General features: G+C 45.7%; 2 protein-coding genes and 1 non-coding gene across 4 annotated transcripts in view; all 3 read right to left on the reverse strand.

Moving 5' to 3' along the window:
- The window catches only part of RARS1 (arginyl-tRNA synthetase 1), a 29,466-nt gene extending 22,384 nt beyond the window's left edge, over positions 1 to 7,082 (reverse strand). Inside the window, exons 1-5 of the mRNA XM_055429998.2 lie at positions 6,979 to 7,082; positions 5,524 to 5,658; positions 1,875 to 2,063; positions 688 to 796; positions 45 to 145 (exon numbers count right to left, since the gene is read on the reverse strand). Of these exons, the coding sequence (XP_055285973.2) occupies positions 45 to 145; positions 688 to 796; positions 1,875 to 2,063; positions 5,524 to 5,658; positions 6,979 to 7,023 (579 nt within the window). The 5' untranslated portion in view covers positions 7,024 to 7,082. The remainder of the gene's footprint in view (positions 1 to 44; positions 146 to 687; positions 797 to 1,874; positions 2,064 to 5,523; positions 5,659 to 6,978) is intronic.
- A 2,990-nt stretch (positions 7,083 to 10,072) lies between these two features.
- Positions 10,073 to 10,145, reverse strand: TRNAE-CUC (transfer RNA glutamic acid (anticodon CUC)). The gene has a single exon. It is a non-coding gene; the product is annotated as a tRNA-Glu (tRNA).
- Positions 10,146 to 17,398: 7,253 nt separating this feature from the next.
- WWC1 (WW and C2 domain containing 1) overlaps positions 17,399 to 26,779 on the reverse strand; it is a 158,923-nt gene continuing 149,542 nt past the window's right edge. For both annotated transcript variants that reach the window (XM_088838511.1, XM_088838512.1), the window contains 4 exons: positions 24,397 to 24,489; positions 21,552 to 21,785; positions 19,268 to 19,389; positions 17,399 to 18,178 (listed from right to left, as the gene is read on the reverse strand). In XM_088838511.1, the coding sequence (XP_088694637.1) occupies positions 18,112 to 18,178; positions 19,268 to 19,389; positions 21,552 to 21,785; positions 24,397 to 24,489 (516 nt within the window). In that variant the 3' untranslated portion in view covers positions 17,399 to 18,111. The remainder of the gene's footprint in view (positions 18,179 to 19,267; positions 19,390 to 21,551; positions 21,786 to 24,396; positions 24,490 to 26,779) is intronic.

The following is a 26,779-nucleotide window of genomic DNA, read 5'->3' on the forward strand; positions in this document are numbered from 1 at the left end:
AAATTCTAATGTATTATGCTATAAATCAAAAAATATACATATACCTTTTTGTTCTCTCCAGTGGAAGGTATTTTAACACCATTCACCAAAAGATTGGTCAACTGTTGTGATACAAAGTCCCTTCTTAAGTGAATATTAATAAAACCTAAAAACAGAGAAGAGAAAAAAAATCAGACAGCCTCCAAACTTGACTGCTCACTCCCAAAGCACTTCTCAATTTCACTTACGCTGGCTCCAGAACCTTAGTGTGGCTCTGGTAAAACTCTTCAGGCTTCCCACACCACCCAGGGCCTTGGCGTGAGCCCTCTTATAAGCTCCCTGTTTACAGATCTGGTTTCACCACTGTCCTGAAAGCTTCCTACTTAATGCAGGACCCCTTCACTCCCAGCGAATGATTTGTTTAACTCTTAACAGAAAACAAACGATCCTTTTGCACAGAATAGCTGCCGTCACTTATCTCCTTTTTGCTGAAGAGAAACTGAGTGACGAGGCAATGAAGTAACTCATCCACAGCCAGGTGAGTACGTCTAGTTTAAAACCTCACTTTCCTAACTCCCAGTCCAAGGTGCTTTCATCATCTAGTTCAATACATGAGTTTTAACCTTATGTTTATATTTAAAATGGTCTTATTTCAAAAGGACTCAGCAATCAATAGAACTACTTAAGAAAGAGTACATTATGACATACCAGGACCAGCAATTTCAACTTTCTCAATATATTCATTGTCTGGGAGATGTTTGACAATGTTTTCAGCAATTTCTCTTGGATTAACTTTCTGTTCCTTGGTTTTAAGCATCTATAAAACATCAATGATTGATTACACAATAGGTCTCAGCAAATTACTAGGAAACACACAGCTGACAAAGCATCAGATTCACCTGACACGAGATTCATTAAAAGGCAGAAGCAGAGATCAATGACCTTGTAAAGAAGAGAGATTAAAGCATCAAACAGCAACACTGCCAGGAGGAATGATCTCTTTTCAGAATGAGCTGCCACAACTACCTAGAACTTGTTAATGAAGACTTTTAAAGTCTTTAGTTATAATGTCTGTTTCCAGGATATTTACATTTCTAATTTTCAAATCATGAAAGTGTGCAATATTCAGATTTGAGTAGTAAACAGCACCCTTATAAACTTAACTCCAGCACAGACACACAAAAATTATCTAGAAAAAAATCTGATCTCTTTAGATGAAGCCTTTCTATCAGCAATGAAAAGAAATCAAAAAGTCCGAAACCAAGGGCAATAAACTACTAACACATTAGCTATTAAAAACAGGGAACTTCTCTGACTGAATATGAAATACACAAGCCTATCTCAAAGACACATCTCCATCAAATACTTGATGGGAATGCTGGTGCTAATTAGCTAACTTCTAATCCCTCAACAATAACTCAGTTATCCTGGACACAAAAGAAGGAACGTGCCAAAACAGTATCAGCTATTTCCTTAAATACCGAGTATATACAATTTAAATATTAAAACTTGTGTTTTTTAAAAGTTAAAAACACACATTCCCTTTCCTCAAGCTTTTCAGAACTGTGGAAAATGTTTTCACTGAGGATACAACGCTCTATTATTTATGTAAATGATAATGATAATTATGGGCTTCCCAGGTGGCTCAGTGGTAAAGCATTTGCCTGCTGATGCAGGAGACGTGGGTTTGATCCCCGAGTCAGGAAGCTCCCTGGAGAAGGAAATGGTAACGCACTCCAGTAATCTTGCCCGAGAAACCCCACGGGTAGAGGAGCCTGGCGGTTACAGTCCATGGGGTTGCAAAAGAGACAGACATGACTGAGCACGCACACAATGATAATTGTAATGCTTAAGAAAATCAAACCACAAAGAACGCTTTATAATAATATAATTACCTGACAGATGCCCATAGCACTATTACACTGATAGTCCCCAAACTTGGGCTGCTGACTGGGAGTCACTATCAGTGGAGGATTTTCCAAATCTGGATAGGCAGCCTTAATGGCACAACCGAAGACCTCTTCTAGGCAGCTATTGATGTTAATCATATTCTTGGTTGGTTTGTTCCTTTCTGCTTGAAGACTCTGTAAGAAAAGAATGTAAATGCTAATAAACTTTATACAAAAATTTCCCAAATATTTTGAGAAGCCTTCAAGTATCTTGAAACTGAAAGGTAACACATACTCATAGTGTAACACGCTCACATTTAGGATGTGCTGAGAAGCATCAACAGGACAAGTCTATCCCACAGCGTCTAAGACACACATGTAAAAATACCCCATGTACTTTCTTTCTACAGAAGCCAGCAATAGGGAGTAAGGGGCTGATGATTTTCTTAGCTTCCTAAAGCACAGAGAAAATAATATAAAATCAATCCTAAGTAACTTCTTATCAAATGCTGGAACTGAAAGCTCTATGGACAAAAACAATAAAAACATTTAATCTCTCCATTAAAACGCTGACCCTTTCAAGCATGAAATGAAACAGGTCAAAAATACTGATAGGTAACATTAATGTATCAGAGTAAAGATTGTTTTGTCTTACTGCTAAATAACCCGGCGGTACTTCCTATTCCTCACCTTCTCAGAAGTAGAATACGCTCATTTAAGATGGTATGTTTCAGCCAGGAAATTAAAAGACGCTTACTCCTTGGAAGGAAAGTTATGACCAGCCTAGACAGCATATTAAAAAGCAGAGACATTACTTTGCCAACCAAGGTCCGTCTAGTCAAGGCTATGGTTTTTCCAGTGGTCATGTATGGATGTGAGAGTTGGACTGTGAAGAAAGCTGATCGCCGAAGAACTGATGCTTTTGAACTGTGGTGCTGGAGAAGACTCTTGAGAGTCCCTTGGACTGCAAGGAGATCCAACCAGTCCATTCTAAAGGAGATCAGTCCTGGGTGTTCATTGGAAGGACTGATGCTAAAGCTGAAACTCCAATTCTTTGGCCACCTCATGCGACAAGTTGACTCACTGGAAAAGAGTCTGATGCTGGGAAGGATTGGGGGCGGGAGGAGACGGGGACGACAGAGAATGAGATGGCTGGATGGCATCACTGACTTGATGGACATGAGTTTGAGTGAACTCCGGGAGTTGGTGATGGACAGGGAGGCCTGGCGTGCTGTGGTTCATGGGGTCGCAGAGTCTGACACGACTGAGCGACTGAACTGAACTGACGATGGTATGTAATTAATTAATTACCTCCATTATTGCACTTTTCATACTTTCTCCAAATTATCTGTTGTGGACAGATTTCAAATTTCTCCAAATATTCTGATTGCAAAGAAAGTGTCTTATTTATGGTTCTATCCTGATAGGTGACAGTCCATGTGGTTGCAGAAGTGTTGGACACAGCAACCAAACAAAAGTTCTGGCACCTAGCACTGTACCTGCCATGTAGCAGGTCAAGATGACTGGTGACTGAATAGAGATGCTCCCAAAGAAACACAAATGAAAATGTTGTCTACACACTAATCACGTGTTTACATTAGTTAAAATGTCAATGATATATAATATGAACGACAACGATAATGTAAACTATTATTCGAGCAGTACTGAACTGAGTACTCTTGAGTGATTCAAGTGTCAAGAACGCAGTCAAGTGCTTTATTTATGTGCATTACCTTACATCACCTACATAACAAAAATGGAGTCTGTGACTACTATCACCATTTCCTTGTGGGTTAGAGATTAAGTAACTTGCTAAAAATGATAAAGGCAAGAGGCAAAGCCAGGATTCAAGGTGAATACTCTTTTCTCCCCTAAAATGTTAAGTTTCATGAGGTGAAGAAATATTACATATGGTACAAGCACCTTTGCTACAATTCAATATAAGCATTCTGAAACATCACATTATGCAAAACAAACAAACTAAAAAACCCTCCTAAAACAACAGAACTTACAAGAAAATTAGCATCAGGAGATAACTCAAAATCTGTGATTTTGTAACAAGAGCACCATCACAAGCAACCTTAACATTGTCATTGATGAAAAAATGTACCTGTCGTTCTAATAAATACTGTGAGACTTAATCCTGAAAAAAAAAGACAGCTCAGTGGATTTGTAGAGATGTGGATGGACCTAAGTCCGTCAAACAGAGCATAGTAAGTCAGAGAGAGAAAACCAAATATTGTATATAATGCATGTATGTGAAATCTAGAAAAATGAATCTGGTTCCAGGGCAAGAATAGGTAAGCAGACGTAGAGGACAGATATGCAAATGTGGAGAGGGAGGGTGGGATGAACTGGGAGATTAGGTTCAACAGAAACACATTTCCATGGGTAAAACCGCTAGTGAGCACCTGTTGTGTGGCACAGGGAGTCCAAGTTCTCCATTACCTGTACCAACAACTTACTCCTAACTTGTCTAATGCAGGGCGAAAAGAAGGGGTTTGAGTCCTTTTATCAAATTTCAGAATCTTCGCTAACAAGGATTTTTTAAAAAGACACAACTTAAATTGTAGGATGAAACCAAAGCCCAGAATACTCACTTTTTGAAGGATATAACACATGTGTTGTATAGCAGAGGACTGGAGGGGTGGGAAGGAGATCCGAGAGAGAGGATGTGTATGTACACATACAGCCGACTCATAGTTGTCGTACAGGAGAAACTAACACAACGTTGTAAAGCAATTACACTTCAACAACAGCAACAAAATACACTTCCTTTTGTATCTTTTCCCTCCTAGCTGCCAGCATATATCAGGTATTTAACAACAGTTTTGACTTGAAATAAATAAGAGAAGTGAACATAACTGCAGAATGAATGAGATAATCAGAAAGGTTGAGATATTTTGGGGACAATTCCCTGGAAATGGAATTTTTTTATTTTAGAAGACTCAAAGCTATTTCAAGCGTAAGAGATCACAGTAGGTAATAAAAAAAGACTTCAAGGCAGTGGGGCAGGCAGAGTCTAAGATGAATAAATAAGAGTAAGCTTTGGAAAAAAGGTATAATGCCAGTGCAGCCTGCCTGAAAGTAGTAGAGAACACACAGAGCAGAAGAATCATGGGACTGAGGTCATCGACCAGGATGTGTCATCAGCAGACCTGAAAGGCAGGCCAAGAATTAAAGCCCCAACGGAAGCAAGCTCAATTTTTTGACAAAATCAATAAACACTATTAAGATTATGAAGTAACCAATGCAACACAAGCTTCATGGGAAAAATGTTCCAAAATACTAACGGGAAAAGAACCTTCCCACAAATATGACACTTTACAAAAATAAAACTGTAAAATAACCAACTTAAAGCAGAGAAGGACTGTGGGTGTAGTTAAAAATATTTTGATTTGATATAAGCAATTACTGAAAATTAAGCTGGCTAAACCTTTAGTATGATGAAACATTTCAAAGGGCCTCAGAAGGAAAACAGCAATTTCTCCATTATCTGCACCAACAACTTACTCCTAACTCGTCTAATGAAGTGGGAAAGGACAGGTTTTAAGTCCTTTTGCCAAATTCCTTTCAGTATCTTCACTAACAAGGATTTCTTGAAAGACACAATAATTTAAAATTGTAGAATGAAACCAAAGCCCAGAATACTCACTTTTCGAAGGATATTCAGTCGATACTTTAATTTTAAATTTTCTTCCCGCAACTTCTCTAAATCTGCAGAAGCTTCTGAACAGCTGTAGTTTTTCAACCGATCAATTTCAGCAGTCAGAAACTTAATCTCTTTTTCCTAGGAAAGAACAGCCATCTTGGTCAGTCATGACATAACTCCCAGATGTGATAAACTGAACCATAAACTTACTTCATCTCCCCTCCTCTCCACCTGTGAGCATGGTAGAGGTGATAGCAATTAAGGACTTTCCCTTTGATACGCTGTGATTTTTCTTTGAGTTTTTTGATGACATTACGATACTATCCTTGGTAAGAAAAAAGTATTTGTGTGTATTGGAGAGGAGGAACAGGAGTGTTAAGCCTGCAATGGAATCACCTTCAGATGGCTGGTTTCTTTGGTTCAAGTCCCTCCGCTTTTGCCTTTTCTGATACAAAAGGACTTTCCCCTTTTCTTCTCTCTTTGTTTCTAGTGTCTTAAGTCCTAGACCAGGTGTTTTACTCTAATACCCAAAACCAAAGACATGTCAATTCAAGAGAAATAAAGCTACCAAACTAACTGCATTACTCAGGCAGAGATTCCTCACTTTAAATTTCAGATTGTTTATCGGGGCATAATTACTGCAAAGACCAAAACCAAAGTATGCCATAAATGAGCATACTGTGTTCCAGGCACAGAGCTAAACACTTTTCAGAAATCATCTCTATTATTCAGATCACAACCCACTGAGAGTATACCTATGTCCCTAAACTGAAAAAGACCATGTGACTCGAAACAACAAAGAACGTGACAATTTACTTGACCAACTTGTGACGGATTTAGCAATGAGGCGGTCCCCATTCTCCCGCCCCTCCCCATCCGCACCTTAGAACGTAAGGAAACTGTCACTTCTTGACAAGCTCTCGCAGTTCTTTCCCCACGAATACTGAAGGCAAGAAGCAAACCCCAGCTTGATAATCAGTCACTGCAAGGGCTTCTCAGGATTCCTCTTGCACAGTATCATAGACAAAACGGGTGCTGAGCTGCAAACAGGGCCTAGGGCTCCTGTTGTCACCCTGCTTTCCTCTGTGTGTGTTCCCGCGCTTGCCCCGACACAGCGCGCGTGTTCAGGGAAGGACGAGCGGGACTCGACACGCCAGGCTCCAGCCCCCCTGTAGATGCTGACTTGGGGAAGTTAAAGAGAGTGACCGCCTCGCTGCACCTCACTGTCACCCGGGCCTGGGAACCCAGGGTTCCTCCTCTTCCATCTCTCGGAAAGCGTTCCTAGGAAGGCATTAACTTCCGAGGCAGCGCAGGCCCGGGTATCGGGACTCCGCTGCCCCTGTGGGCGGGGAGCAGGCCGGTCTCCGGCTCGTAGCCGTTGTTTTAGAGCTGCCCGGGCGGGAGCCGGGCCCTGGAGCCTCTCTTTCAAACCTCCCGACCGGCCCCATGCGGTATTACCTGCTCCAGCAGCCGCGCGGAGCAATGAGCAACTAAGGCGTCCATCCTCGCGTCAGCGGCCTAACCTCCAAGTCGCCGGAAGCGGAAGCGGTAAGCACCCTCGGAAGCGGAACCCCTCCCCTTCGGCCCTCGTCGGCCCCGCCCCCCCAGCCACGCTGGACTGCCTGGGTGTCGTTGCCTCCTCCTCTGTTGCCCCCTGGTGGAATTCTGAAGAAACTGCAGGGAAAACTCGCGGGGAATTTTCTGCCTGGATGAGGGCTGCAGCCTTCAGAGTCTCATGTTCGGAGTAGACCAAAGAATTTGAGGGGAATCGGACCAGAGCTGCTCTGTGCTCAACGGATTTAGACAGAGGAACTTACGAAAGCCTGTGTCTCTTAAGGGCTTCATTTAACCCTCCGTGAAATGGGTACAGAACCAACAAAATTAATCATTTATCCAATAGCATTTATTATGCACATTAATATGCCATCATGATGGAGAAATAGTGGAAATAGTGGCAGACTTTATTTTTTTGGGCTCCAAAATCACTGCAGCTGGTGACTGCAGCCATGAAATTAAAAGACGCTTACTCCTTGGAAGGAAAGTTATGACCAACCTAGATAGCATATTAAAAAGCAGAGACATTACTTTGCCAACCAAGGTCCGTCTAGTCAAGGCTATGGTTTTTCCAGTGGTCATGTATGGATATGAGAGTTGGACTGTGAAGAAAGCTGATCGCCGAAGAACTGATGTTTTTGAACTGTGGTGCTGGAGAAGACTCTTGAGAGTCCCTTGGACTGCAAGGAGATCCAACCAGTCCATTCTAAAGGAGATCAATCCTGGGTGTTCATTGGAAGGACTGATGCTCAGGCTGAAACTGCAATACTTTGGCCACCTCATGCGATGAGTTGATTCAATGGAAAAAGACTCTGATGCTGGGAAAGGTTGGGGGTGGGAGGAGAAGGGGACAACAGAGAATGAGATGGCTGGATGGCATCACTGACTCTGTGGACATGAATTTGAGTGAACTCCGGGAGTTGGTGATGGACAGGGAGGCCTGGCGTGCTGTGATTCATGGGGTCACAGAGAGTCAGACACGACTGAGCGACTGAACTGAACTGAACTCCTTGTTATGGTTATGTTAGATTATGGTTAGGTTATGACCAAACTAGACAGCATATTAAAAAACAGAGTCATTATTTTGCCAGCAAAGGTCCATCTAGTCAAGGCTATGGTTTTTCCAGTAGTCATGTATGGATGTCAGAGCTGGACTATAAAGAAAGCTGAGCGTGGAAGAATTGATGCTTTTAAACTGTGGTGTTGGAGAAGACTCTTGAGAGTCCCTTGGGTTGCAAGGAGATCCAACCAGTCCATCCTAAAGGAAATCAGTCCTGAATGTTTATTGGAAGGACTGATGCTGAAGCTGAAACTCCAATACTTTGGCCACCTGATGTGAAGAGCTGACTCATTTGAAAAGAACATGATGCTGGTGAGAGGAGAAGGGGATGACAGAGGATGAGATGGTTGGATGGACATTAGTTTGGGTAAATTTTGGGAGTTGGTGATGGACAGGGAGGCCTGGAATGCTGCAGTTCATGGGGTCACAAAGAGTTGGACACGACTGAGTGACTGAACTATTCCAGGCGCTGGAACAGGAGCTGGATAAGTCTGACAAGGTTCCCACTTTCATGGAGGTTACATTTTAGAGTAAATAGATACACCGGACCAAAAAGTAAATAACAATCTCAGTTTTAATTGCCACGAAGATAATGTGATAGAGTGACTTAGGTCAGGGAAGGTCTCTCTGAGCAGTAACATTTGAATTAAAATTTTAAACAGCTAATCTGGCTTTAAGTTCTGAGAAGACAGAGGCATTAACTGTCTTGTTAACTTTTCCCAGGAGCTCCAGATCTGCAAACAGTGGTCTCCAAACTTTTTTGCCTCTTTGGCCCATAAAAGAATTTTTAAAATTCATACTCTACAGACTTTTAAAAGCTGAAATCTGAAAGCTCTTTCCACAAATTTGAATAGTGGTGATGAACTATTTTCTGGCATGTTGTTTCTTTTATAAGTGTTCTTAATGTATTTTCATCAAAGCTGTGGAGCTGTGAATTTAGTTCATCCAATTTATGAAAAATGTCTACTATATTAATTAATTGGAAAAGCTAGTTCTCTTTGTCAAGTCAAGTAATTCATATCATTTTTACTTTATTTTTAAAGTTTGCTTTTATTTTTAAGCCAAGCACAAGTGTTAATGTATGTCTGTGTGATACCTTTTCATTTTTCTAAGAGAGAAAAGTAGATGGAGGGAAGGATGGATGAGTTGGTGAATGGTCAAATCGATGGACAGATCGATGTCTACCTTTGAAATAAAGCAAGGAAAAGGGCCATCTTCTAAGTAAATTTCCTTTGTTTGGTGCTAAAGGGGTTACCCTCAGGAGAAACTCCTGAAGTTGCAGAGAAGCAAAATTTGCTACCTCAAAATGTATCTTTTTGGTGTGAGGATTATTTTAGACTGATTATTTTTTATGAAACAGAAGACTCAGGAAGTTTTTCTTTTTACCTCCCCATTAGCTGCCTAAGAAGCTGAGCACTGAAGACTTGATGCTTTTGAACTGTGGTGTAGGAGAAGACTCTTGAGAGTCTCTTGGACTGCAAGGAGATCCAACCAGTTCATCCTAAGGAGATCAGTCCTGAGTGTTCATTGGAAGGACTGATGTTGAAGGTGAAACTCCAATACTTTGGCCACCTGATGCAAAGAACTGACTCATTGGAAAAGACCCTGATGTGGGAAAGGTTGAAGGCAGGAGAAGAATGGGCTGCCAGAGGATGAGATGGTTGGATGGCATCACTGACTCAATGGACATGAGTTTGAGTGTACTCCGGGAGTTGGTGATGGACAGGGAAGCATGACATGCCACAGCCCATGGGGTGGCAAAGAGTTGGACATGACTGAGCGACTGAACTGAACTAGCTGCCTAAAGAATTTTATTTTTTACCAGTTGAGCCACCAGGGAAGCTCTAGAATTTATTTTTTTAAAAAATTTATTTATTTGGCTGTGCCAAGTCTTGGTTGCAGGATGTGGGATCATTCGATGTGGCCTGTGGGATCTAGTTCTCTGACCAGGGATTGAACCTGGGCCCCCTGCATTGAGAGTGTAGAGTCTTGGCCACTGGACCACCAGAGAAGTCCCCAGCTCCCTAAGGAATTTAGATAAAGGGCCTGTTCCTGGCATAGAGCTACCTACAGTGAACTCTGCAAAGAATATGGGCTAGGTGTGCTGGGGGAAACTTGGCAGGGCCTAGAGATCACAGTCCACACTTATCTCAAATGTTTACTTATCCAACACTTGCTTTTCCATTTCCATGTGAATTGCTTTTCTCTGAACTCCCAAACCATGACTCCCAACTGCCTCTTTTGCCTTTAGCTGAAGATGGTATTTAAGGTGAGGGTTTGGGCCATTTTGGGAGTTCCTCATTTCTCTTGAGTCTTTCCCATGTATACATATTATTAAATGTTTCTGTGATTTCTCCTGCTAAACTGTCTCATGTCCCTTTAATTCTTAGACCAGCCAGCTCAAAGAACCTAGAAGTAAAGTGAAGTGAAAGTCACTCAGTCATGTCTGACTCTTTGCGACCCCATGGACTATACAGTCCGTGGAATTCTCCAGGCAAGAATACTGCCGTGGGTAACCGTTCCCTTCTCCAGGGGATCTTCCCAGCCTAGGGATCAAACCCAGGTCTCCCGCATTGCAGGTGGATTTTTTACCAGCTGAGCCACAGGGAAGCCCAAAGAAGCTAGAGGGTAGAGGAAAATCTCTTCCTGACAAAGTATACCTTGTTCAGTTCCTGTTAGTTTATACCCAGGGCAGTGGGAGGAGTGTTATGCCTTTCTCTGTGGAAAGAGAGCTATAAAGAGAATCAGATAACTGAATTTGCAAGCAAAAATTTTTTAGGAAAGAGTATACAAAAATTCAGAATCTGTAAATAGATTCTTCTCATGTGTCCAAGCCCTAAGCCCTCTTAGAATGTCTTCCTACACCCTGAATTGCATATGACCTAGTTTGTCACAGGACATTGCTAAAAAAATGTTTCTTCATGAAATGAATAGGAGGGTTGTGAATGAAAAATGTCTCCTGCCATATCAGTAAACAAAGGGTTGCAGCCGTCAGGCCATCACAGGACAGCCACCCTGGACAGTGAACCCTGAAGGAACTCAGGATTCAGGGGACACAGGTTAGATTCCCGGTCAGGGAACTAAGATCTGAGATGCTGCGGGGTCAACTAAGCCCACATGCCACAGTGAAGATGCAGTGTGACCAAAAAAAAAAACTAAAAAACTGCACTTCCCTGGCGGTATAATTGGATAAGAATCTGCCTGCCAATTCAGGGGGCATGGGTTCAATCTGTGGTCCAGGAAGATTTCACATTCCGCAGAGGGACTAAGCCCGAGGACCACAACTGCTGAGCCCTGGTGCTGCAACTACTGCAGCGTGTGCGCCTGGAGCCTGGGCTCCGAATCAAGGGAAGCCACCACAGTGAGAAGCCCGCTCACCACAACAAACAGCACCCTCGCTCTCCACAACTAGAGAAAGCCTGCATGCTGGTTGGGCTTTTTGTTTCCTTCAGTCAACAGGGTTCTAGACAGAGCGGATAGCAAATGCAAATGGTCTCGGACAGGAGCTAAGCTTACTGGAAAGCAGAAAGAAGAGGGATTCGGTGTGAGCGGGTATGGAAAGACTGGCAAAACCAAAGCATATAGGAATTTGTAAGTGAAGGCGGTCGGCGTGTTTCATTTTGTTCCAAGCAGAGTGTGAACCAATGGACAGGGTAGCAGAAAAATCAGATTTCTGTCTTTCCAAAGGAAGTTGAGCTGTTACAGGGTGAATTGTATTCTCTCCCCAGTCGATATGTCAAAGGCCTGATCCCTTACTACCTCAGAATGTGGCTATATTTGGAGATAGGGCCTTTACTTCCCTTGTAGCTCAATTGGTTAAGAGTCTGCCTGCAATGCAGGAGACCCGGGTTCCATCCCTGGGTCGAGAAGATCCCCTGGAGAAGGAAAGGGCAACCCACTCCAGTATTCCTGCCTGGAGAATCCCAGGGACAGAGGAGCCTGGCGGGTTACAGTCCATGGGGTTGTAAGAGTCAGATACGACTTAGCAGCGAAACCACCACCAGGGCCTTTACAGAGGGAATTAGTTTAAATGAGGTCATGAGCGTGGGGCCTAATCCAATATGTCGCATGTCCTTATAAGACAGGACACAAACACAGACAGACAGAAGGGAGACTGTGTATAGACACACTGAGAAGACTGCCGTCTGCAAGTCAAGGGGAATGGCCTCAGAAACAACCACCCTTGCCTGCAGACCCTTTGGTTTCAGACTTCTAGCCTTCAGGACTGTGAGAAAATAAACTGTTGGTGAAGCCTCCCTCACTGCCCACCTCCCCCCCAGTCTTTGACAGACCGTTATGGCATCACTAGCGAACTAATACAGAAGGTTTGCAAGTGATCCAGGTGAGGGATAATGAACCAAAGTGGTAACAGGGAAAAATAAGATGGATAGATTCACAATAAATTTTGGAGGTAGAACTGATGGAACTTGCTCTTGGAATCCAAAAATAAAGATACGGGGAATGAGAAATAATGAACTAAGTATGAGCAGAAAGAAATGAAGGTTATATAGGGAAGGAGAGGATGATTGGATCTTTGAATTTTCCTTCCTGGAACAAAAGTTTAATGACCCAACATACTTCGTTTCCATAGCGAATAATATTTACTTCAACCATTGCACTGTAAATGCTGTTAACAGTTCTAAATTTTCGAATCAACTTATAATAGGAAGCTGGATGATCACTGCAGAGGAACATGTAAATGTGACTGTCTGTTTTAAACTACATAAAAAATAACCATGTAACTAACAAAAATTAGGTGTTGCTAAGGAGAAAGGGAAATATGTGGCAGAATCTCCTCATCTTTATGGCAGGGAGGGGACAGCTCTTGCTTGCAGATGATGAACAAGGAATAAAGGTCAATTATTTATGTGGAAACCACCTGATTAACAATTATTAATTGTAGATTCCAGAGGGGAGGGTGTCTTATTTTATATCTTTCTGTAGCATTTGAGGGTTTTTTTTAAACCTATAATTACGCAGTAACTGAAAACAAATTCTAAAGTGAAAAAAAATCAGGCACCACGCATGCTGAAACTCTAGGGGAGGGCAGGCCCCCTTTCTTAGCCTCCAGCTCCCAGTGAGGACTGCCCCAAGCACAGTGAGTGACTTCTGAAAAGGAGAGGACGGGACCAAGACAAAGTTCTGACCCAACAGGAGGAGAAAGCCTCTCCGTGTCTTCTCCCTGCTGTCAGAGAGACGGTGGGGAAGTCATCGAGGGTCCCTGGCCCTGATTATTCCCACCTCTGCAGCACCTGGGTCCGGTGTCACGCCAGCCTCAAGCGAATATGAAGGCATTTTACTGTGTGTCAAAGCAGGGGGTTGGCAATAACATAAATATCCATCAGTTAATTCAAGTTATTTCATTCATTTCATTTAGTGGAATACTATATGGTTGTTGAAAAGTAGCTTACAGATACCTAGCACCATTCTAGACATATTGACTCAATCATTGTCAGGTAAGTTTCTTTGTTGATTATGTGATTTTTAAAATTTATTTTTTTTGGTCAATGCCACAAGGCTTGCAGGAATTTAGTTCCCTGTCCAGGGTTCGACCACTGCCCTTGGCAGTGAAAACACAGAATCCTAACCACTGGACTGCCACGGAATTTCCTGAGATAGCCATATTTAAATCGATTCCTTTCTGAACTTAAATGCTTGCTTATCCTCATCCTCAGGAGTAGTAGCCGTGAATTCATGAGTTCGATGGCCAAGTTAAAATAAACATGCTGCTGCTAAGTCACTTCAGTCGTGTCCGACTCTGTGTGACCCCATAGACGGAAGCCCACCCGGCTCCCCAGTCCCTGGGATTCTCCAGGCAAGAACACTGGAGTGGGTTGCCATTTCCTTCTCCAATGTGTGAAAGAGAAAAGTGAAAGTGAAGTCGCTCAGCTGTGTCCGACCCTTAGCGACCCCACAGACTGCAGCCTACCAGGCTCCTCCATCCATGGGATTTTCTAGGCAAGAGTACTGGAGTGGCTTGCCATTGCCTTCTCTGACAAAATCCACCTAGGTACCCTCTAACAGTGCCTCCTGTACTTTGCTTTGGAAGACTCTGAATGAAATCATTGGTTATTAAGACAGCCTGTCAAAGGGTCAAAAATCCCTGAAAAAACAAACAAAACACAAAAAAATCACGAACAAACAAAAAATAAAACCACTGGAAATTTCCCAGATTCATGTTATTACTTATCAGGACTGCAATCAGAACTTTGGTCTTAGACTAATTCATTCACAGAACAATTGGTTGAGGCTGTGCCATCTGTCAGGACTGCTCTGGCCCTGGGGCTAAAATGGTGCACAAGACAGGCCTGATGCCTGCTCCTAGGTGTCCAATACCTTCATGATCACAGATTCAAAACCAAAATATGAACTACGTAAATGCAAGTGGTAAAAGCTATTATAATGTTAAGCTGAGGTCATTTTGTTACTTCTGATTAGCTTCATGTAGATTTATGGTTGGGAACTTTTATAAATATGACTCACCATGTTCTCCTAGATAAATGTAAAACCAGTCCCAAGTGCCCTGGGAGAAGCCTTACTGGTGGTGCAGGACAAACTTCTACCGTTAGTTATTCCCAGGAGCATCTAGAATACAGTAAGAATATGATTTCTGCTAGAATATAAGAAGTTCCCTACCATTCATTAATGACCAAATTCTGTTCGGTGCCTATAATGTATTACATCCTTGATCTGCCTAATAAAGCCAGCAAACATACTGAGAAGAAATGACTGAGAGGCACTTTTCCAGTTTTACGTGGAGCATTTGAAAAATGCAGGCAATAAGACGTGGAGCCTCAGTGTCCATTGACATAGGAATGAGTAAAGAAAATGTGGTACATATATACAATGAAATACTATTCAGCCACGAAAAGAATGAAACAATGCCATTTGTGGCAGCATGGAAGGACGTGGAGATTATCACACTAAGTGAAGTCAGACAGAGAAAGACAAATGTGTTGTCACTTATCTGTAGAATCTAACAAATGACACAAATAAACTTATTTACAAAACAGAAACAGACTCACAGATGTAGAGAATGAACTTACGGTTTCCAGGTGGGGAAGGATGGGGGGAAGGGATAGTTAAGGAGTTTGGGATCGACATGTACACATTGCTATATTTAAAACAGATAACCAACAAGGGCCTACTGTATAGCACAGGAAACCCTGCTCAATGTTATGTGGCAGCCTGGATGGGAGGGGACTTTGGGGGAGAGTGGGTACATGTATATGTATGGCAGAGCCCCTTTGCTGTCCACCTGGAATTATCAAAACATTGTTAATCGACTACACTCCAAAATAAACTAAAAAGTTAAAAAAATAAAAATATAGGCGGTAATTTGTGAAAGGCTGAATGGAAAAGAGTAAAAGCAAAGAATTGGCAACAACATAAATGTCCCTCAATTCATTTGAACAAGCAGTGGAATACTATGTGGTTGTTAAAAAGAACAAAATAGCTTACAGATATCATCCTAAGTGAGACAAGGCAAGGTTTAAAATAGTCTGGTTAGTATGCCCTTTCAGGTGGGAAAAAAAGAATACATATGTAAGATTGTATATGCACTGCCCATCTCTGCAAAGACAGGAAAAACTGGCAATACAGGATGCCTTCAGGGAGGGAACCAGCTGGTGGGGACAGAAATGTGAAGAAGACTTGTCATTGCAGTGAGGACTCTAGGTTTAATCCCAGCCATACCACTTACCAGCTGTGTGATGTTGGGCAAGTAACTTAAGTTGGAGTGATCTAAAATAGTAATGATTGTGATACTATCAACCTGATAGGGCTACTGTAAAGATACATGAGTTACAAATAAGTAAAGCTTCGGGACCATGCCAACACCTATAGAAGTGGAAGGGTTTGCTACCATAGTCCTTGAGTGCCCTTTGGGCTTTGTCGGACTCAGTCCTGTCCAGCTCTTTGCGACCCCGTGGACTGTAGCCCGCCAGGTTCCTCTTTCCATGGGATTCTCGGGGCAAGAATACTGGAGTGGGTTGCCATGCTGTCCTCCGTGGGATCTTCCCAATTCAGGGATTGAACCCGGGTCTCCTGCATTGCAGGCAGATTCTCAACCATCTGAGCCACCAGAAAGGTTCCTTCTACATAAGGAATAATTCACAAGGAACAGCCAGGTAAGGGATGTAGTGAGGAGGTGGGGGAGAGCCTCTGCAGCCAAGAAGGGGAGGGGGCGTGGTCTACCCTCCCCTCTGGCAGCGGTCCTCTGTGGCCTGCAGAGGGCCATTCCTATCAGTGTCCCCCGTGTGACTTTCTGCTGGGATGGGGCTGCACCGCTCCGCCTCTGTCTCATTCACATTAGGCCAGTAGGTCCCTCGAACTGTACTGTGCATAAGACTGACATGGGAATGTGGATAAAAGCAGGTCTCTGAGCCCTCCTGGTTGAGGGAGGGGCCCAGGAGTCTGTATTTTCTTTAATTTTTATTTATTGATCGCTTATTGCTGCACAGGTCTCCTCTAATTGCAGTGAGCGAGGGCTACCCTTCACTGTGGTACGCAGGCTTCTCAGCGCGGTGGTTTCTTTTGTGGAGCTCGGGCTCTAGGCAAATCGGTTTCAGGAGTTGTGGGGCTTGGGCTTAGTTGCCCCAAGGAATGTGGGATCTTCCTGGACCAGGGATCGAACCTGTGACCCCTGCCTCGGCAGACAGATTCTTAACCGCTGGACCACCAGGGAAGACCCCTGTATTTTTAAAAGATATTTATTTACTTATTTGGCTGTGTCAGTTCTTAGCCGCAGCATGAGGGATCTTCATTGTCTCGTGAGAGATCTTTTGTTGAGGTGCATGGATTCTCCAGTTGCAGCACGTGGGTTCAGTAGTTATGGTGCATGGGTTTAGTTGCTTTGAGGCATGTGGAATCATAGTTCCCCAAACAGGGATGGAACCAGCGTCCCCTGCGTTGCAAGGTGGATTTATAAGCACTGGACCCCCAGGGAAGTCTGCTGGCCCAAGATTCTGGTGTGGCTGGTAGTGCGACCTACTCTGAAGACAGCTGCACTGCTCAATTCAGAGGAAGGAAGGAGGAAAAGATTCTGTGACCTGTGTGTTGAAGGCCGACCTCGGAGGTCTGCAGCAGTCCCCGCTCAGCAGACATTTGCTCCTTTAATGAGCATATGAGTGAACAAAAAGAAAAAACAACAAAACTCTCCTGGTCTGGGGATGGGCCGGGAGGGAATGAGTGGGAAGTGGAGATTCAAAAACCAGGGGAACACTGATGAAGGCAGGGGTAGGGGAGAAAAAGCGAGTGAGGACGTTTGTTCAGAAAGGCCACTTTATTGATGGAGATAAAACTGAAAGGTGTTCTCCACAGCCCTCCCTCACTCGTGTCAGTGGCTTCACTGGGCATGAGACCAGCGTGGGCAGGCCTGTCACCAGCCAGCCCCACGCGGCCCGCTCCACGTCAGGCGGCCACATAAAAACACATCACAGCTCGTGAAGATTCACGGACGCACCTCGGAATCCCTGCACAGTTCCCGTGCATCTTTTTAAAAACATTGTACAAAATACGTTAAGTAGGAAAGGTCAGCTGTGCTGTGACACCTTCAGGACATCCTTTGAGGATTACCGTCCCCCAAACATTACTTCTTATTGCAATGAAACCTCTAGTAGGTAGATCTGTACAAAAAAAAAATCTAAACAACTTTATTTTAAGAAGAGCAGCAACTTAATACTGCTTTAGTTCATTTAAATTTTCTTTCTCAAAAATACATTCCTAAATATACAAACTATACAATCTTGTCATTGTAATGCTGGTTTTTTTTTGTTTTGTTTTTTGTTTATTTTTTGTCTTTTTTTTTTTTTAATAACAATAGAACCCAAACTAAAAAATTCTGTTTATCTTCAAATGGACAAGAGTGCTAGAGGACTCATAACTCTGTACCTTCATATAACACCACATAAATAACTTTAGCCACAGTCGAGGTTCACAGCGTGATCAGTGGGACAAAAGAAATACTTTTCTGGCGATTAGACGTCATCTGCAGAGAGGGTCGGGATATTCATCCGAGGCCGCGTGAAAAATGCCATCTTCTCCCTGTAAAAAAAGGCCATTCCTTTACGTATTTTTTTCCCATCCACGCTGTGAGGCACATGGAATCTTAGTTCCCTGACCAGGTATTGAACCTGTGAACCCTGCAGTGGGAGTGTGGACTCTTAACCATTGGGCCACCAGGGAAGTCCCAGGCCATCCCTTTAGAGCAGGGCTTTTCAACCTCCCTTTATAGATATTATGGGCAGGATAATTTCTTCATTGTGGGGCTAATCCTGTGCAGGTAGGGTGTTTAGTAGCATCCCTGGCCTCTACCCACAAAACATCAGAAGCATCTCTGCCAGCCCTCCTCTGGTTCTAGCAATCAAAAATGTCCCTAGACATTGCCAGAGGCTCAAGTCACCCCTGGCTGAGAATCTCTGCCTTGGGGGAACATCAGCAGGAACAGCCACCTCCAGTTCCAATCAGGGGCCTCTGAAGTCTCAAAGGGCCCTTGGCCATTTCCACTGGTGGTCTGTTTTAGATTCCCTGCTGGTTAAGAATGGAAAGATGTCCAAGTGTGGTTAGACAAATGACAGTGTATTTTACATCTTTAAATTCCACAAAGGGATGCGTTTTAGCACATATACAAACATGAATACCTTTTCCAAGAGGACAACATAAGCCTAAATGCAAACCCCTCTGTGAACGGGGAGGCCCAGGACACGCCTGGGTTCGGGGTGGCAAGAAGGCATCTCCCCGAGACCCTGGCAGGTGGCAAGCAGTGCTAGGGAGGCCCAGCAAGCATCTTCCACTCCCAGGCTAATTTATCCCTCGGCCCGTCCTCTGCAGTTACTGGTGATGGCAATGCTAAGAGGAAAGGCTGGAGCAGGTGGCTCATCCATTAAACAAAAGGATCTAACAAATTAGGTCGAGTTGTGTGGGGACTGATAAAGACAGCTGGGGGGAAGCACCGCGGGGCTCACAGATCACAGGGGAAGACTCGGCAGAGGACGGACATCTGCTGCAGAGAGCTGGGGCTCTGCTACAGCAGGGAGCGTGGACAGGGAGCAGCGAGATGGAGGGGAGGAGACCGAGGCTGGGAGGGCAGGGTGGGAAGGGAAAGGCCGGCTGGCCAGGCGCCCACTTGCTGACCTGAAAGACTGCACCTCCGGGGGCTCCTTACAGCTCTGGCCTCGAAGCCTGTGCACGTCCTTGGCGGCCGACCTCATCATCTTGTCTGTCTGAAGCTCTCCCTTGTGTTCTGCTCGGTCCATCTGGAGGGCAGAATGAGGTAGTAGAGAGTCCTTAGGGTCTCGAGAAATGGGTCAGCCACGGAGACCCTTCTAGCATAAATGAGGAGTCTACTGTGGTTAAAAGGTTTGAGAGTCACTGGACAGGCACCACGATGCTTCCTGTTCCTCTTTATTCCAAATGATAATGAGGGGAAGTGATCCCAACAGGTGTCAGACAGGATAGGTTTTCAGGGCCAGGGAACCGAATACCTACGTGCCCCTGTCAGAAGTAAGGCGGCAAGGGCTACCTGGTAAAGTGAGTGTCACCTCACTGCTCCTCGGGGTCACTTAGGAAGGGAGGCTTTATAACAATTTATATTACAGATGCGGAAATAAAGCCTCAGGCATGTTAAGAAACTGCTTTAACGGCATACAACTAAGAAATCGTAGAAACCAATTTCAAATCATGCAATTATGGTCAAGGGTTTGAGGAACAATACATCCTTCCCTCCTGATACAAATATAAGGAAGCACTTTAGAGAACAAACCAGAAAGCCCTCAAGTATCTCTGTTCTACATATCTGAAAACATAGCATGAAGACAGTATTTTGGTTAATGAAGCTATACCATTTGAATCTCTTTAACAGAATCATCATCAGATAGTGATAGATTTATTATTAAAAAAAAACAAAACGATTTGAAAGGTCAGGTTTTCTTGGTAGGTGCTTTCTTAACGCGGGACACAAATATACTTGTTTGTTTACCTCTTTTTGCCTTGGCTACTAGGAAGCTCCAAGATAAATGTAATGGACAGCTACCATTACAGACATATTTAGTTCCTTCTCTTCCTTAAAACTTTCTCTAATTTTCTATTTTTTCTTAATATTGTTATTATAACTTTGATGTAAGTAATAAACAAGAAAGAAATAAATGTTTGGGGAACTTCTGATTTACTAAATTTGAGGCTCCCATAAGTCCAGACCTAAGAAGCCCAGCACCACCTCCCTGCTTTATGTTCTTATCACCTTAATTGAGAGCTGGAATTTTAGCTCATGGCCCTCCCAACAATCCAGTGAGGCACCCTCTGGAAGGTGCTCTTGCATTGCTTGGCTGTGTGCAGAGAAAACAAGCAAAAGCTTGTCATTTCTGCCACGGACAGCCATCCTGGCAGGTATGAAAGGAATGAGTCAAAGATGCCCTCTGTGTGTTAGCCCGATGGTGTTTATTTCTTCACCACAGTCTGGGATCTGTTAGCTCAAGAGCCCACTGGTGTACAAGACAAATTTTCACTCATCCAATTGTTTTAAATGAAGCTCAAATAGCAGTTTGTTTGTTTTTTAGCCTTTTAGAGCCTCCCTGTTACGTATACCCCCTAAAATTGGACCCAACCTCTGCTAGTCATAGATGTGTTAAACCCCAGGGCTATAAAAGACCCCAAACTCCTGCTGCTTTGGAGTTCTCCAACCCAAGACTCCTCATGGTGCTCCAAGTGACATCATCTCCATATCCAGGCCCCCTCTCTAACCCCCTTTTCCCTGGGAGTTCGCCTGGCCTCCTCCCCTCTAGGCAGTGGAGCCAAAACAGCTGCCTTTGGAGGCTGGGGGTGGGGGTGTCTCATGCAGTGTGAGACCTTCCCAAATACACACGTGTGAAAGCAGCAGCCACCCAAATTCAACTCATCATGTGCTCTGGCCTCTTTGTGGTTGTATCTTTTTCCTTGAGCAACGCTGAGATCTCTCCAACTCACTACCCTAGGGATGAGACGCCAGCAGGTTTGTATCATCAGGCGTCTTCATCAGGATAAAACCCCGCCAGGACCCACTCCTCTCCCCTTTGGAGAAACGCGCTCTGTGGGATTGGGTAGGCAGGCACGAGGGCAGGTCAGCATTTTTATTGACTCTGTCCAAGTGTGTGCCCCAGCGTAGATAAAGTGCCCCCCAATATGCCTGATGAAGGACCAGCTGCTGGAATAAACGTGAGTAATAAGGGCTTGCACACAACCACGGGAATGCAGCAAAAGGACCTGGCAGCCAGTAAACAGTCAATCAGGTCTCCTGGGGGAGGGATTGCTGGCTTCCTTTGCTGATGAGCTTGAGGGGCTCTGGGAGCACTCTCGGTGAGTCACTGAACTGCAGGACCCATCCAGGGCCCTCGCCGCCCTCCCTTGAGCGGCGCACCCTGTGCGCCCGAGGTTCGCCACCCACCCGCTTCTCCAGCATCCTCAGCAGCAGGCGGAAGCGCTCGTCCTCCCGCACCCACTGCGGCAGCTCCTTCTCCCCGTGGCTCTTGGCTTGTTCCAGCTGCTCCTTGAGCTCCTTCAGCACCGAGATCTCCTGAGTCAGCTGGCTGTGCCACGTCCTGGTGGCCTGCAGGTCCAACTCGAGGTCCAGCGAGGTGCGCGGCAGGCGCTCCGCGCGCAGGGATTTGACCGACGAAGGCTGCGGGGGTGGGGATGGTTTAGACTGGTTAGTACAGGGCCGGGTCCAGTGACCCTGTGCTCTCCCCTGCTCTGGAGCTCAGCTACCCGCCTTCGTTCCTCAGCGGGCTTCCACTCCGAAAGTGAGGCTCGCCCAACCCCTGGGAGCCTGTCGTGATTTTTTCCATGTCTACCCCTCATATTAGTGAGCATGTTTATGTCCCAGGCATGGTGCTGGGCGCTTTACTTCCGTTACCTGAGTTCATTTTCACAACCCTATGAGGTCCTGACAGATGAGGCTCCCAGAGGTTAAATCACACACGTTATAAGCAGTGAAGCCGGGATTCCACCCCAGGCAGCTGGCTCCAGATCCCACCCACTCACGCCCTACCCGCAGTTGCTTCCCTAACTCTCACTGGCTTCCATCTACTGCCTGAGCTCTGCCTCTCTCTGCGTCGACATATCCAGACAAGTTTCTCAGACTGGACATGGGCCAGAGCAAAGGAAATAGCAACCCACTCCAGTATTCTTGCCTGGAGAATCCCACCCATGGACAGAGGAGCCTGGCGGGCTACAGTCCACGGGGTCACGAAGAGTAGGACACGACTGATGATTGTACAGGGGCAGCAGAGCTAAGCAAAAGCATCTTCACGTTGAGACCTGGAGTTACTGAGATCACTCAGCTGGACCTCCCGGCCTTGCTCATTTATAAGTACAGACTAGACAATGGTCACCCTAGAAAAGCACAGAACCACTCCATTGAGTGGTTTCCTATTCCTAAAAGCATGCTGGCCAGCCTGAAGTGAGGACAGGTCTCATAGTTAATGTCTTATATATTAACACCATTTAAAAAAATCACTTTACTGGGTGTTGTATTGGTTTTCTGTTACTGCATAACAAATTACACAAACTAGCAGCTGAATGTAATGCAAACTTATTATCCCACATTTTCAGTGGGTATGGGTTTAGACACAGGTTGGTTGAATCCTCTGCTCAGGGTCTCATGAGGCTAAAATCTAGGTTTTGACTGACTGCATCCCTATCCAGGAGTTTGATGAAGGATGATTTGCAGCCAGGCTGCACCTCAGGTCCTGGGTAGGGTCCATTTCCTTGCATTTTCTCACTCAGCTGCTGACCAGGGACTGCTCACAGCTACTAGAGGTCCTCTCAGGCCCTTGCCAGGTGGCCCTCTCCACAACATGCATCGCTCAGGCAGCTAGTGGAGGAAGGTCTGCAGTGTGCATGAGTTCTGGCCCAGCCTCTGGACACCCCTGTTCCTCAGGACATAGAAAGGATCACGGGTCCCCTTTGCAAGGCATCCCCTTGGCTGAGGGGAAGAGGAGGTGAAGAAGCAAGAACTTCTGTGGGGCTTGCCTTGCCGGGGGTGAGGGGGTTGTAAGATGTGCAGGGGGGACTGAGTAGGAGTTCCTCGGTGTCATTTCTCCAGAAGTGGATCATGGAACACCTGCTCCAGAATTCTGAGGAACCTATAAAAATGCTGCTTCCAGAGCCACACACCAGCTGCCTGGATGAGGTGGTCTGGGAGTGTGGCCTTGGAATCTGCATCTTCAACAAGCTCCCAAGGTGACTTGGTGCTCCAGGGACTGGAATGCCAGCCAGTCACAGCAGACGGGGAGGGGCAGGACAACACCCCTGCCACTGGCGGCCATGCCCACATTCTCCTGAAGCTAGCACTCTCTCCTTTCTGGGAGAGAGCCTCTTCTGCACTGCCTTCTTTCTCCTGCTGTCTCTGGTTCTTTCTGGAGACTTGTGGGGGCAGGGTACGGCCAGGCACAGGGCCATTCCCGAGGCCGGCGGTCAGCAGCAGGCCTGCCAGAGATGCTAAGGGGCTGCCCCTCCATGGGGCTATCAGCACGCTCTCCTTTCTCTGCGTTTTTGCTTTGCTCTCTCCACTCCTCTTTCTGACATTCTGGCTCCTGGGTTTTTTCTAGTTCTACAAGCTCAGCAGAACTGCTGTCAAGTCTGCGCTGAAAGCCCAAAGTGGGGAGGGCCCCTGCCCCTCCTGCAGCCCTGACTAGTGAGAGTCCCTAGCAGGAGTCGGGCCTTGGCCTAATGCCTCTGGCCAACCCCCATCCTGCAGGCACATTCTCCGTAAGGAAAGACCAGGTTGCTCTGCGGGGACAGCTTGGGGGCCTCTTCCCTGGGAGTTTCCAGCTGGACTGAGTCCCATTCGCGCCTCCTTGCTTCCAGGTCAGCTCTCGGTGGGGAGGTGTTGGGGGCAGGGGCACCTGGCCTCTCTTCCCACAAGGAGGCTGTTGCAAGGGCCCTTCAACTGCTCGGTCAGTTGGATGACACAGGGAGCAGAGACCTGCACGAGGCAGGCTCCCATCGGTAGCTATGACGTCTTAGGTTGATTGGTTCTTTGTGACTCTGATTTCTACACCAGTATGGCCACTCCTGATCTAACATGCTGGTCACAAAAACTATGTTACATTAACCCCTTGGCACTTTCCCCAGTGCCTACCCAGGCCTCACAGTTCACCAACTTCCATCTGCAAATACCACCATGCTTTCAAGTGCTTTCTTCTAACAGTGGCTGAGGAGAAACGGTCAGGCGTCGGGGGATGTGCGTGAAGGACACTGGGCTAGGGGAAACAAAGGGACCATCTCACCCGCTTCATCCGGACACTGCGCCGCTCCAAGGAATTTCGAACAAAAGGTGGCTTCTTGGACAGGGTGGAGCTGTCGCTATCACTTCGGTTCAGCTGCAAAGAGAAGAGGCGTGGGATACTCATGAAGGTCCGAGTGCTTGCAAAAGGCACACTGGGGCCAGGAGGGTGGTGGGGTCCCCAGCCCAGTCCTTCCTTGCCATGTTCCCTGGGGGGACTGCATGCAGGAGGCAGGTTTCATTCTACCTTCCTTTTCTCTCTGGGTGAGCATTCAGTGAGTGGGTCCTCAACAATGCACGCCCCTGCGTGCTAACCACAAGACCTCATTCATCCTTCCAACAGCCCCATGCGAGCGGACATCGCCACTTTACTAATGAGAAGACGGTGGGTGAAGGGCTACCCAACTTGCTCAAGGTTGGAGCTGGTAGCAGCCTGGCGGGATGGACACCAGACATGGATGACTCCAGGATACACTGCCCCCTGACCTCCTATGCTAAGGCCTGTTTGCATCAATTCTTTCCTGTCACCCACAGAGCCCACTTTCAGGGCTTGAATGGAGCCCGTGTCGAGACTGATACATATGTGAGAAGGCAGCCCACAGGCCAGCCCTCAGGGCCTTATCCTCAGAGAAGATGGGGCAGACAGGTTCTGTGAGAGCTGTGCTGGTCACAGCTCTCTCCTCATCAGAACCCATTCAATCCCGCAGTTATCTGGACTCTCCCTGGAGGGCTAACGCTCCTCATCCGTGGCCAGGGATCAGGACTACGGTCAAGTGGATGCTTTTCTACTGACAGTTCGTGTCCCCAGCGGGAGGACGGGAGAGGGAGGGGAGATGGTGGTCTCTCTCTGGAGTCATATTTCCAGGTCAGTGGGATCCTTACAGGCTGATGCTCCAGAGTCTATTTATTCTGGCAGCTGTCAGCTCACTGAGGTGGGTCTCCTCTGAGAAGCTGTCCACACTGTCATGTTTGTGGTTGTTAATAATGATTAGTAATAATGATATTAATAGTCCTGCTACACTGATGAAATAGCTACTGCACTAGGCAGAGTGTCAATCAGAATTGAGAAACAGACGACAGGAACAACAGAAGCCACACTGGGACTTCCCTGGCGGTCCAGTGGCTAAGACTCTGCACTACCGAAAGAGGGGGCCGGGGTTCAATTCTGGGTCAGGGAACTAGGTCCCCACGCTGCAACTGAGAGTTCACATGCCACAAGTAAAGATCCCGCATGCCACAACTACAGCCTGGTGCGGCCAGATAAAAACAAGCAAAACTACAGCCATATGGATGGAGCCCCTATTATGTGCCATGGGCTTTACTGACAGTTTCATTTAATCCTCAAACTGTCTTAACTGAGGGGACTGAGGTTGGCAGAGATTACCACACTTTTATAAACCATATAGCTGGTAAGCATCAGAACAAGAGTTCAAGGTCCCATCTAAGGCCACGTCCTCTGCAGGATGCACGCAATGCTCAGAGATGAAACCAAGATAAAGACAGAGGGGTGGGCCATCTTGACTGGGGTGGGTTCGTACAAATGGACTGGCTGGGTATCATTTCAGAAGAGGGCTTTATTCTGCGTTGTTTCAATCCAAAAGTGGCACTCACAGAATATATATCATACCGACTAGAAACATGTGTTGGGATGATTGATGCTAAAGTCACAGTTGTTTATGTGTTAAAGACCATGTTATAAAAGAGTGATGAAAGTTACATTAAGTCCTTGAATTTAACTTTTTCTTAAAGATGTTTCAGTGCATTTGATCTTAGACATGGTAGAGAATATTGTTGCCTTTTTGTTGTCTCCATTAGAGGGAGATTGAGGAGCAGAGAGGCGAAATAACTGGAAGTCAGAGGGGTCTACCTGAAAATGAGAATTTTGGAAGAACTGTATCCTTAGGTCAAAGTGAGCCAACCAACGCATGTGACAGTGCTGCTGATAAGTACGCAGGTGTCAGAGACGCAGGGCTTGTGGGGAGCTGTGGAGAGTAGAACACACTGTCCCCACCCCTCATGACCTAAAGTCCAGTGGGAGCCCAAGGCCAGGAAACTCACCAGGTGACACAGGCCGTGCTGAGGACCAAAGAAGGGGACACCCGGCAGAGGCTCTTGATGTGGCGTCAGGCCAGGAGAAGGGATTGCTTGTGTTCACAACAAAGTGCCCTGACTTGCAGCATCTATGAAATGGGACTAATGCCACTTGCCTTGCAGGGCTGTTTGTGAGATTAGATGACACAGGAAAAACAGGGAAGTTTTTTTGGGCGGGCAGTGTGTGTGTGCGTGTGGTGCTAACCTAATTAGCATATGAAACTCCATTCTCTTATGACTTTCAGTGGGAGACAAAGCCCACCTTCCACTCATGAGACAAAAGTACCAGTCTTGCT

This window comes from Moschus berezovskii, chromosome 8 (genome assembly GCF_049115385.1).
Source record: "Moschus berezovskii isolate FMDL1 chromosome 8, NW_MosBer_1.0, whole genome shotgun sequence".
Classification (NCBI taxonomy): domain Eukaryota; kingdom Metazoa; phylum Chordata; class Mammalia; order Artiodactyla; family Moschidae; genus Moschus; species Moschus berezovskii.